At 29.7% G+C, this 13,510-nt stretch overlaps 1 protein-coding gene across 2 annotated transcripts in view; it reads left to right on the top strand.

Moving 5' to 3' along the window:
* LOC100573386 (uncharacterized protein KIAA1841 homolog) overlaps window positions 1-12,020 on the top strand; it is a 14,982-nt gene extending 2,962 nt beyond the window's left edge. For both annotated transcript variants that reach the window (XM_008182860.2, XM_016802827.2), the window contains exons 3-11: window positions 571-681; window positions 1,937-2,154; window positions 3,593-3,651; window positions 3,732-3,885; window positions 4,880-5,023; window positions 5,131-5,293; window positions 7,467-7,615; window positions 7,700-7,792; window positions 11,947-12,020. In XM_008182860.2, the coding sequence (XP_008181082.1) occupies window positions 571-681; window positions 1,937-2,154; window positions 3,593-3,651; window positions 3,732-3,885; window positions 4,880-5,023; window positions 5,131-5,293; window positions 7,467-7,615; window positions 7,700-7,792; window positions 11,947-11,966 (1,111 nt within the window). In that variant the 3' untranslated portion in view covers window positions 11,967-12,020. The remainder of the gene's footprint in view (window positions 1-570; window positions 682-1,936; window positions 2,155-3,592; window positions 3,652-3,731; window positions 3,886-4,879; window positions 5,024-5,130; window positions 5,294-7,466; window positions 7,616-7,699; window positions 7,793-11,946) is intronic.
* Window positions 12,021-13,510: the final 1,490 nt, after the last annotated feature.

Genomic DNA, 13,510 nt, shown 5'->3' with positions numbered 1-13,510 from the left:
TACACCCCGCCACCACGTAACTACGCCACTTTAAACTTCGGTTTTTTCGGAAATGTATTATTTTAATATTCTCCAATTTTTCCACGTTTTCCGTGACTCTATGAAAAAAAACCGTTTTTCCGAAATTTTCCTGAATATTTCTGGATATTTTCCGGCATTTTGATCCCTAATATAATATCAAAGTTTTATCTATAATCGTGATAATATTGAATGGGTATACAACAACAGATAGTTGTTCATAACAGTTATTAGTTCAGAGCTCTACATGTATTTGGAAGCCCAACGGAAGGGGCCACAAATTCGTATTGTTTTACATAATATGAGCTGTATAAACAATGTATTATATATTTTAATCATGGTACCTACTTATTTTAAATAAAGTAGCTTTGTAGTAGAAAAAAATTCACGCCACCATTGCGCACGACGAGGTTTACATAATGCGCCTTGTGCAGTCGATCTGACGCGAAAATAATATTATAATCTATATACCTTTAATAATATTATATTTTTTTATCACTGTTTGTTTTTTGTTTCTGTTTCAAAACAATCGCCGCCTTCGTGCCCATGCAGTTGCCACGACTGCCAGATGATGCTGCAGCCAAAGTACATTTCCCGAATCCCGTGTAAGGTGCCAGAGTTTGTCGTGCAGCAAGACGGTACCGTGATCTACGTACACTCTAAGTAATCCTACGGCGGGAGGAGGCGGGAAGAGGGTCTCCGTGTGCGTGTGTGTGGGTTTGTGTGGGTGTGGGTGTTTCCAGTGCCATAAAACGAAGTCGCCTCGGTCTGTGCGGGTTCGAGCGGGGCCGGATTTCGACTAACAGGTGCACAACAATGCGCTCAAATTTATATTTAATTGTTTAATAAAATATAATATATACCTACATATTATTATAATAAAAAAATCATTATAATATTATAGCTAAAGTAAAAGACAAATACAATTTATGATATAATAATAATATATGGTATATATTATAATATCATAAATAATAAATAAATAGGATAATATATAATTATTTATCGTGGACGTGAAAATACGTTTTATTGAAACACAATAATACCATCGCATTAATTGCAAAGAACAAGCCATTGGAAATCCGAATGCTAGTGAATATAAGACCATATTAAATATGTTAATATATTAATATTGTAAATGGATTTATTAAGTAAATAAATAAATAATAATTTAAAACTTGCCCATATTATAAATTATAATATGTTTTATGAATAATATCCTTTTCGTCCTGCGCGAAAAAATATCTCCATACAAAATCATAAATTGGAAATTAGAAGCCTCGACTGACTTAACTTCTACATTAAAGTCTGTATGATATACGCATATCGGTCGTATGTATCTATGTCCTAAGTTACGAGACTCATAGCGCCTGAGAGCTGATTTATCGCCGATATACTTGGACGATGTTTGAGAGAAAGGGTTTGAGGAAAAGTCCGTTTTTAAAAATTAAATATCATACTTTTGTTTTAAAAATAATTTTATTGTAGTCACCCCATGTCCCCATTTACCTATACTATTCGACGCACAGTTTCCATCGAAAATATTACTAAAATTCAATACGACTTTATTATGTGCTATATTAGTTACCTATATCAACTTTATTTTCATCCATCTTAAAAATACGAACAAATATTTTGAAAACTATTCAAGTGGAATAATATCGTTGCCCTATATCTTCATTTCCCGCCATCTCACTTCATATACTTTCGCTGAAAACGTCGATCCAGTATCGAGATACCATAGATTTTAAAAACAAATCGTAACTGACAATTTTTTTGTTTGAGCTAAACAATATTAAGTTACATATTTTATTTTGGTCTGGGGAAAGTGCCACCGTGAAACTATCAGTCGAATCTGGCCCTGTACAATCTACGGTTATAATCACTGAATGAAAAGTTGTGTTCACAATTTGATTAGATGTGAAAAACTGGACTTGACGAAATACATCCAATCCATAGCCACCCAGACAGGAAGCTGGGAAAAAACGTACTGGCATATATGGTCGGAATGTCATTTTTTAACTTGTAGGACATGTAAATTACAATATCCGGTGAGGAACTCAGCTATGTGTCAGTACCATCCGGAGTTCCCCGAATACTTTCCGATCGGAAACTTGGGCTTGGAGCAACCAATAGGTAAAGCGAAAAACGTATTTTTTATTATAATATATAATATACACAATGTTACAAACCATTATTTTGTGTATTTTTCAAAATTTAAGTAGGTATATATGAGCGTGTGAATATATATTATATTAGGTAATTTGTTTAATATAATATATTATATAATATGTACATATATTTAAAAAATGTAAAACTCCACGTCCCCTCACCTCTATCAAGTCCCAAAATCGCCCTTGGTTAAAATTAAACGTTAAATTGGTACATAATTTGAAACGTTTTAATTAAATATTATCTTGGTGAAAACTATTACTTTTTTTACTTTTTAAATTTGTGTTACTACCAACTTACTCGGTAAATGGAAGCTAAATTTCAACCGTCTAAGGTACTCTGGGACTAAATTAACTTTTAAAATTAATTTAATATTAAATTTAATCCTTCAGGCATAAGTAAAATTAGAGTTTTTGTTTTATTTAGTAATAGGTAGAGAAAAGAAAACTATAAGGTACTCACATACATTTAAGGATATTCTTCGATATGAATCGTTTATCGACTATAATTTATCATCGTGTTCATATTGAAATAACCGTATTCGTATTATAGAACTCGAGGATCCTTCCAACAGATTTCAACTTAAAAACCTCTTCTAATTTTTGTTTACGTTTCGATATGTTGTATGTCGTAGAAAATAATTGATTTTCACTATTTGGGAATAATTTAAATAATTGATGTAACTGTGGAAAAGCTACACAAACTCGATATACTTAATATTACTATCAAATACCTAACCCAAAACTCATTTCTTGGAATATTATTCCCGCCTGTTGTTATACAGTTTACAAACCTCATTAATATTCAATCAACATCAAAGTTATTGTGTATTACAACACAGCTTAAAAAATTTAGAACTACGAGCGTTTATTTCGATGCGTTGGTTATATTTTATCTAAATATAATACCAAATCAATTAACTGAATTTATTTTGGTACCTTTTACGTACAAATTGTACAGAATTCTCGTTATAATAAGCTCACGGAGGTGATATAATATATCATCAACAGACGATCAGTTTTATATGTTTGTCTTTGTGTAACTATATTATATTATGTATATTGTGTACCTTGAATACTAAAGAAGCCATAACCAGCTTGATCATTATATACAATTTGTTAGTAATTTATTGTAATACTCACAAATCATAGAAAACTAGAACTCCTTCTCGATCTTGTACACCCACAGTATATTGTTGTTAGTTGGAAATAATATTATTATTAATATATTATCATTACCACAACATTTTTTTTAACACATTAAGATTCAATAGTGCACACACTATTTTCTTGGGGTAGTAAGTCATATTCAAATAATTTTTAGTCTAAATAGTTATAATGGTTATTTTAAGATAAATAAAAATAAATTTATTGTTTTATTATTTTGTTATATTTGAATACAGGCCGTTATCCATGTTGTGGCGAAAGAGCTTTCCAATTTGAACTAGTTAAAAATCCTTTCGTAAGATAACTGTTTAGTACATGATCGATTTAATTTCAGCGTTTTGTATTAAGCAAGAATAGTTTTTTGTTTGATTTTAGGGGTGTAAATTCCGTAAGCACATTCCGAATAAGGATAACCTATATTCTAGACGTATCGTGAAATTGATGTGTAATAATCGGGATTTGACTGTTGCACACCCTCCTGCATTGAATCGTGAAAGCAAAATCATGAAATTCGTCAATTTGGACCCTGGTAAATATTTTAGAAGGTGTTAAGATGTTAAACTTATTAAGGGTAAAACATTACAACTGAACTCTGAGGTCCAGATGGATAGAAAGCATGCATGCGCATTTCTATCTATGTTTCTAGATATATTAGACAAACACATATAATATTATGGTTAAGATATTCATACATCATACTTGCACTTAATTTACATACTTGTTTAAAGTTCCTCAAATGCCATACTTTTTTTTATGCTGCTAACACCAATAATATATTGATATTGATTGTCTAAAGTTGGCATAAAGTTTTTAAATGTAAGTCTACAAATTTCATTTATAAGCCTAGATTAAAATACCTACGTATCTTAACTATTTCCTTTGATTACAGTTATTGAAATGATAAAAGTCATTAAACTTAAATTTTAATTCAATGTTCGAGGTTTTTGTACTTAAAACTAAAATAAATGTAATAGTACAAAAAACGTTCAATGTAAATATTATACTTAATAATACATAATGGTAACTATTTTTGAGATTCCATCGAAATTCATGTAAAATTAATATACACTCTCGACGCGATTTGTTGTTGATTTTTTCGTCCGTTAGGTTTGTTGATTTTTTCGGTATCTCAAACAATAATATAATATATTATATTATAAAAATAAAAAATTATGGATTTAAATGATAATTATTACGATGAGACACGGCGTTTTGGATAGGCAATTTAACATCACCATGCGTTTTTCCGTCATCTTACAAGTATACAAGAATACAACTATAGAATTCATAATAATGATAGCTTTAGAGACGATGGTAATAAAGCAACAGTGCTAATTAACAACACAATCAATGTCTAGATACAAAACAATGAACATATTGGTTTGGACTTTCAATTTTTCAGACCATCATTTTCACAATAACAATTTAAAAATGCATAATTATAATATATTAATATAATTGGTATATACTAACGTTTTAATGATTTTAATTTAAGACCCTTGACATTTTATTTTATTTTACAGGAATAAAAAGACCAAATTATCAACATTGGTGGGTAAAATTGACATTGGAGGCCAATGGTTACACTCACCAACCAATAATTTCATCGGGTTGTAACTTTTCAACCGGTCAGAAAAAACTGAAAAAATGGAAGGATTTAAATAAAAGTTAGCAGATTAAATGCATATTACATTATACCTATTTAAAACGTGCTAACTGTACGTTTTTATAATGTACCATAGTGTTTTTTTTTTGAAATTCTGCATTTATATAGGGAGGGAAAAAAATCGTATTCAACTAAAGAAGTGGGTGAACATCAACAATAAGGAACCGATCGTACATCCATCTAAGAGTTCAATTAATGTCAAAGAAAATGCGGACGTCAATTCTCCAATATCAAATGAAAAATTAGTGGACACCAAGAATTTAATAAACCAGTACCTACTCACATTTTACAATATTATTACTTAGTATGACAATTTAGTAATAGTAAAAACATCGTTTAAATACTGTAAATTGCATTATTTCATACTATAATATAGTATTATGTATGACTAAAATTCACAAACGATATTTAAACCTCATTAAAAAGTTGTTTTGAATAGTTACACATAAGAGTAAATTTTTTTGAAACGACAAGGAAATTTGAATTAATAAAATAAAATATGCAGAACTTTAAAGCAATCTATTTTAGGCATAACAACTAACAATAGTTCGTTCAATAGATCGTTCATTGTACAGAAAATAATATTTCAAGAATATTCGTTTTCAATAATAAAACTAAAAATTGATTTATTGTGACTGTGCTGGATTGTCCACATGTCTATCAAATGATGTTAATTGTTTATCTTTAACTTAAGTAGACAAAGTGCTTTTTCTACCGGCTGTATCGAATGAGACGATAGAAATGCAAGCTACATTTCCAAAATCATAACTTTATAACAAGTGAAGCCCGGGAACACACTCTTGTTAGTTATTTATATATATCACGCTTAATAATAATTATATTATTTATAAACGATTTTTATCATGAAAGGTTAGTGATAATTGTCAAGTTATCTGTGTGTAATATTTAGATTTATTTTACGTAAAAACAGTTGAGTTAAAAAATTACAAACGAAAATAAACAAATCTTCATACGTCAGAGATGGTACAAGCTTATTATTAGAACCTAAAAATTAATAATAATTATTTTTATTATTAATAAACTAATTATGAAGTTTATTTATTTTAATTTAATGTTTTTGGAAATTTGTTTTTCATTAAGTTTTTATTTTTTATTATTTTCATTGTTCTTTAGCCCGGCAACTGAGGCCATTAGCTGTATGATGGTACTGTAGGGTTTTTTGGTATGGTGGGGGATGGTTGGAGGAACACGTTTTTGTGTTTGCCAGAATTTTCTAGTGGGCACACGTTTGCCATGCCTGGGAGGGGCCTCTTTCTTTCATTAAGTTTATAATAGATTATTGTATATTTTAATTTTTTTTTTTTTTGTATTTATGGACAATCTGCTGATGTTGATCATGGTTAAATATTATGTATCTAATGTTAATTATAATTTTCGTCCTTATATATATAAAAGAACAGGCATGTTTTATGTAGCAATTTTCTGACTACAATATTGAACTTTTTTCCAATTTTTTTGAAAGAGTTGTTCCAAATACTTCCCTGAGTGGCACCACGTCTTCCAATTTTCATTTGTTTGTCTGTTGGAGGAAGATAGGGGCTGTATTGTATTTAAAAATTACGGTTAAATAATTTAACGATTTTCTTTCACAATGTTGTTCCAATTACTCCTTTGAGTGATCTATAATTGCAAATTGTATTGTTACTTAAAAAAATGTAAATCCTTTTGTTTAAAAAACTGCTATTTTATTCGTAATTTCAGTAACTGAACTGTAAACTATTTTTATGTTTGAAATATAACTTAAATGTCTGTTGTTTGCGAGGAATGTACCTGCACTGATTATATAATCGTTTACGCACTATGTAGTATATAAAGACTGGTCGAAATTAAATACTTCAGATTACCTAATATAAATTTTGTTACATAGTACATAGTTTTAATATTAAATATTATATTAGAATTGTATGGAAAACACCGGTCACTTTATTTTTATACCATGAGTCATACGATTAGCTGAATTATAGAAATATTTCGTTATCGAAAAATTTAGTTTCAACTTTTTTTATATTATTTTAACGATTAATTAAATTTATTGTATTTATGACATCATCTTATATAAATATAGCACCGCATATTAGGTGTGTTCATTTTTTCCCGGCGAAGATGGACGATACAGCTAGTAATATATATTGGGTATATTGTTTACAAATTAAAATTAACGAGACAATCGTATGACAAAGAATAATAACAAAACGTAATTTCTAAGAAAAAAATAAATTAAAAATATTCATAATATATTTTTGGGTTTTAATAAACTTATATACTTCACGTTTTAGATAATATTAACTATATTGTTGCCTAATATTCAATATAGTAGTGCAATAGTGTATAAATATTTTTTCAGTTGTGTAGGGCATTAAGTAAACAGCCCCCTCTATAAAAGTATTCGATTTATTACGTACTTAAATACACGTGGTTTTTAGAGGGAACTTGTGGAAAAAGTCGTGTCCGATGACTTCTATCCAGGATTCGCAAAGAGAAGAAGAGAGTATTTTCTTTGACCAAATCATAGTGAGCTACATTAAACCGATAAAAGGAGTGAAAGGTTTGTCGGGAACTCTCGATCAATTCAGTAAGTTTCTTGGTAATAAGTTATGATGTTTAGCAAATTGTTTTATGACGGTTTATATTATATTATTTTTTCGGAAATACGAAGGAGATGGTTACACGCTGGTTCGGGCAAATATGCTAGCCAAAATCGAAGCACAATACAAATCCACGAATTTGAAACCCACGAAGTCGTGTAACGGTAATAATTTGTACATAATTAATTTGTATTTAATATTTGTATAATAGGTATAAAATGACCGCTCTGCTGTAACATAAGTATCGAATGTACCTCGTCATTGAGTAAGTCACATTAATGTGTGTTAAATTTGAATTCAATGATAATCATTGCATACAATTCTCAGCAAAGACTGTATGTCTGCCTATATTACTAAAATACTACCTAAGCATATTTTATGATATATAATAATATGTCACTACTAGATATCGCTACCTATAGGAATTTTATTAATTCACATTCAGTAATAAGGTTTTTATTTTTATTCCTTATTTTGTACTGTATTTATTATATTATTAATATTTAATTGATAAAAGTGTATATAATATTATTTTATCCATCATCTATATTATACAGCTGATCCTGTGCACTTCGTTGCCCGTTAAATGTACCAACTCTATACCTACGTCTCAAATTTTATTTAATTCGTTATTTAATAGTCGGTGTATGGTGTTTACAACTTAACTTAACCTTTCCGTTGCCCGGAAAAAAATTCTGATTGTTCAACTCCTTTTGGGTGTAACACACTGTGAATGCAATGTATTTTTAAGTGTAAAGGATATTATATTTTAATGTATAGCCATCTCAACGGGCGTTGTTCGTTAGATTCGCAGCAGTATATTATCAGGTAGGTAATCTACCTGTGGTAGATCGCAGACCCCATGCTCTTTGAACGTAAGTGTATCATAATTATAATTATAATAATTTTTAAATTGTTTTACTCTAAAGTATCAAAGTTATACCACGTTTGTCGTTTTTACATAATTCAACCTATGGAGGTTAATTAATACAAAATCCTAACTTAGCATAAGCGTTAAACCGTACTAACATCCGATGAATAAAAAAAAATAAAACATTCGTGTGTATAGATAAAAAATTAAAATAAGAATAAAACAATGGAAAAACAATGGAAAAATTTAGTCCACGGATACAGTGGTTCTAACTTGAGACATTCTGTACTAAAACACATAGCTGTGCCACTGCACATTTCCTAAAATGTTCTTTCATAAGAACTTCGTCCTGACAATTACGAACACAACAAAAATAATTAACAGCCAAATCGGTCAAGCCGTTTCGAAGTCAACCCGTCTCAAAGATTTCCATTTCGCTTTATATATACATATTATACCTAATATATATATAGATATAGAAGAAATATAGATATATTTGAGTTGCACTTACTCCAGCGAGTTACACCCAAAAGAAATTTAACAATCATAATTTTTTTAAGAGTTGTAATTTTTTAAAGCAACGAAGTGCGTGGGGTCAGCTTATATAATATGTATAAATGTGAAAATGGAAATATTTGTCACGCATATTCTCTGAAACCACTCATCCAATAGTTATGTGGTTTTTTTAAATGACAGAATATTATCCGAAGATGCAGGTTTAAATTTTAGTTAATTGAACCCAACTTCTGTCCATAAGATATTGAGAAATAAAATAGGAATAAACTGGGGCCCCATCTGTCCAGTAAAGTAAAATTATAAAAAAATGGAAAATTATTTTTTTAAATGTTGTCTCTGTGAATGTGAGGTAACACGGCTATATAATGTATTACCTTGGGTCACTATAATTGAGTAATTTATTACTTATTTATGATTGTTTATTTTTCAATACCTCACGGCACTGTGCGGGAGAAAACACAGACGTTTGCTATCTGACTGTGACGTTGAGTGGTGACGTAAATGGTATAATAGTTTTAATTTTTTATAATAAATTATTATTTATGGTTTTGAGGGAAATAGACTTTTTCTCTGAAACAACTTATCCAACAGTCTTGATTTTTTTTTATGTAAACGAAGAATACAATAAATGAGAAAAATACAAAATAAAATATATTTTATAATATTATATAGTTCTTTAGTAAAACTGTTATAAGAGACACGTTTTATTGTTTGGGATGAATCATCGATTTAAAATAAAGGTGAACCACACTATCTGAGACTCTTCTGAGGGACACTAAAGATAATGATCGCCTTATGGGAGGAGTTTTTATTCTTTTTGCTGGTGACTTTAGGCAAATACTATCAATTGTGCCAAAGGGCACTAAAAGTGATGAAATCAATAAATTGCTTCAACAACCAACATGCGTGTGCACCTTTTCGGTTAGGTTTGCAGGAATTCTTTTGGACATTGAAAATGGAACTTTCCAGAATAATGGCTATGATAGCATGGTCCACATAGATTCGTCGTTTACAATTTCAGTTCGTGAACAAAATTATTTTATCAAAAGGCATATCTTCAAATTTATCAAATTTATAATAAATTCGATGAATGGCTCCGTGAACGTGCGATTCTGGCCCCTAAAAACAATACTGTCAACATCATTCACGAAAAGGTTCTTTCTAGGTTCAATGCTGATAGCAAATATTATAATTCTATTAATCCACTTACTGGACAAGATCAAGCTGTAGATATTCTTACTGAATTCCATTATTTTAAAATCCATCAGGTCTTCTACCACGTAAACTTGATTTAAAAATTGGTACCCTTATTAATCTTATGCGAAATTTGAATGCTCCCAAATTATGCAATGACACTTGTGCTAGACGTACGGACCCCTCTATTTCGTCCCATACATAGTTATGATACGCAATATCTACTGTACTATATTAACACATAAATAGTCAAGATGATGTCAGCGTTACGATGAGACCCTGGGGGAGCGATAGTTGTTAGCAATAGCCACAGCATCTGACAACGGCCAGATGACAAAACGGGCGGCCATCAGAGCTAGCATGATAACTGTGGGAACTCCTCGGCGCCTAGTAGATTATGTGGATTTGGTCTTGGCACTGTGACAAGACGGCGTAAGTGACGATACCCCGCATTGATCAAAGGCACATCTGCAACCCTGAGTCACAGATCAGCACTTGCACTATGAGATAGTCAATCATCTAATTATGGAAGGCGACCATAAGGACCGTGGGAAACAGTGGCACAGGACACCAGGGACAAGTAAAGAGAAGGGATAGGACTATATAGGAATCCCGAAACGGCCCATAGACAGACGTGATCTTACACCGTACGTGCACACTCCTGTACCGTTAGACCTTTGTAAATCAATATTCTTTTCTACTTAGATTATTTTCATTGACGACGTTTTTCAGGACAATTATTTTAAAAATATATTTTCTAACATACCAGCAATTTTCGTTAATTCCAATAGTCTAACAGTTTAATTTCAAATTTGTCTTGTATTTTTCTATAAAAACATCAACTTATATCTACAAATTGTTGATCATTATTGATACTACCATCATCCATTCCTAGCACCATCTCCTGTAAGCGGGTGTACGCAACACTAGATTGAAAGTTTCATATTTTAATAATAATATTATTGAATCCAAAATTATTCATATTACTGAGAATGGTTCAATTAGGTATACATTCCAAGAAAAGCCATGATTATAAATGAATATCCATTTGAATTCAAACTAGTGCAATTCACCGTTAAACTTTGTTTTGCAATTATTTCAATTAATAAGCGCAAGGAGAGATAATGAGAGTTGCAAGAATCGGCAATGTGAGTTGCGCAGTAGAAGTTTTCAGTAGAGTCCAACTTTTCCTACTAGAGTGGATGTAATTAATTTCTTCCATTGATGTGGTCTATCTATTCATTCTTTCTTTTTCAAATATAGCCATTAAACGGTTCACAGTTACCTCGCTTCCCGTTTGTTAATATTCATGTAACAGTAACCCACCTTCTTTATTCCAGCATGAATGTAAGTATCTCCAGATTTTAATTGTCTGTGATGCGGTTTATATTATCTTTCATGTATTTAGTGTATTTCGTGTATTTCGTTCACATTGCCTTTTAGTGGTTTTATCTTGACATTATAAGCTTCATACTATAATATAAAAAATTCATTAGGTACCTATATCGTACAGGTATTTATTGAAAATCATCAATTTGATCATCGCATGTCATTTTTTCTTTTGCCTGTCATTGCGTGGGTACCTATAGAAATACATTATTTTTAATAAAATTTACACATACACCTTAATGTGGGTTTGTCAGTGGGCTTAAAGCATAACATTTAAAGATTTTTTTTTTTTAAACTGCATTTTTTTATATAATTATTATTGTTAAAAGTTTTTGGATATATTTTCAGATAAGAAAAAGAAGTTCTAACAATGATACAAATGTCAATATAATATCAGAACTACATGTTATGAGGTACAAAATTTACAAAATTATATACTTTTCACCGTGCGCATTCGTTTAATATTTAATATTTAGTATGAAAATAAAAAATCAAAAACGCTGAACGAAACCCACTCATTACCACCCGGCAACCGCAGCAACAAAGAAAAAAACATGTGCAATTTGGTACAGTAGTTATCTAGAGAGGTCACTGTAATGTATGGGTTATATTTGAACTATATTATATAAAACCATTGTATAAGATAAATGATTCTGAGCATAAAAGAGCTATTGACTATCGGCCTATATAATATAGTATATTATATTATTTATTTTTATGACATTATTACTATTAAAGTAATTTATTTTACTATTAGATATTAGTATTAATTTAGTAATACAAAAGGTGGAATCAGGGCTTGTATTTGAAAAAAAATTTTCGTTTTATGTTAACGTTAAACAATTCTTGAGTTTATCGTTATTTACAATTAAAACACTATACAAGTCTGTTATGCTTTTATCGTTATTCAGTATTAAAACGTTATACAAGTTTTGCGTTTATCGTTAATTTGAATAGTGTTAATACCTATTAAATGTATTAATAATAACTAATGCGGGCAGGTAATGGTCGGATACTGAATATAATATAATCAATTCTAATGTCCGTATGCATAAAATAAATTTTTCTACGAACTCAATAATATAACTTTTAAATAATTTCGCTTTGCGCTATTTTTCATTTAATGATAATATTCTATAATTTACGTTTTGCGTTATGTTTTGTTTAATGTTATATAATGTATTTTGTTAATAGTTATGTTTTGATTTGCGGTATTTAATTATTTTCGATCATCGTTTTCCATTATAATTACGTTTACAAATTTCAATCGTTTTCTCTCAAATATACCTAACGTTATAATCATAACCTCATTATAAAGTTTGCAGGCCCTGGTTTGAATTGATTTTTTCCAATAAAATTGCATTTAAAAATAAAAATTGTGTGTATAAAATATTATGATATACTTTACAAGTTTCAAGTACTTGCAAATGATATTTTTGAATAACAACAAAATAATTAAAAATCGTTATTCTTCCTTTAATTATAAAAAATATTTTTGAATAAAAAAATGCATAGTAAAATCAATGCATGCATTGCTCTGCTCAGAATCTAAAAACATGTACATAATTGATAGATATATAAAAACAAAAGACTAGTACATTATGAATAGAATAAAAATTCGAAAAAAATAAAGTAAGTAATATTTTTTTAGTTCATCTAATTGGCAAATAAAGTACTTGATCATTCACCATAATAGTATCTTACTATTTTATTGCTTCGGAAATACACTTTTAAGTTAAAATACTGTTTTGTGTTGAGTATGATTTATATTCAAATAATTTACTACGTATATATAACAAAATGTTGATGACACGTGATCTACAAGTTAAATATTATATTTTTCATCTGAACACGACACCAGGTACAATAAATTCAGCAAGATTTATCATTTTTATTGGCATAAACAGGATTA

The sequence above is a fragment of the Acyrthosiphon pisum genome, chromosome X, assembly GCF_005508785.2.
Source record: "Acyrthosiphon pisum isolate AL4f chromosome X, pea_aphid_22Mar2018_4r6ur, whole genome shotgun sequence".
Taxonomy (NCBI): domain Eukaryota; kingdom Metazoa; phylum Arthropoda; class Insecta; order Hemiptera; family Aphididae; genus Acyrthosiphon; species Acyrthosiphon pisum.
Note: the sequence above shows the minus strand (reverse complement) of the source record. Positions and strands in the feature narration are given on the sequence as shown.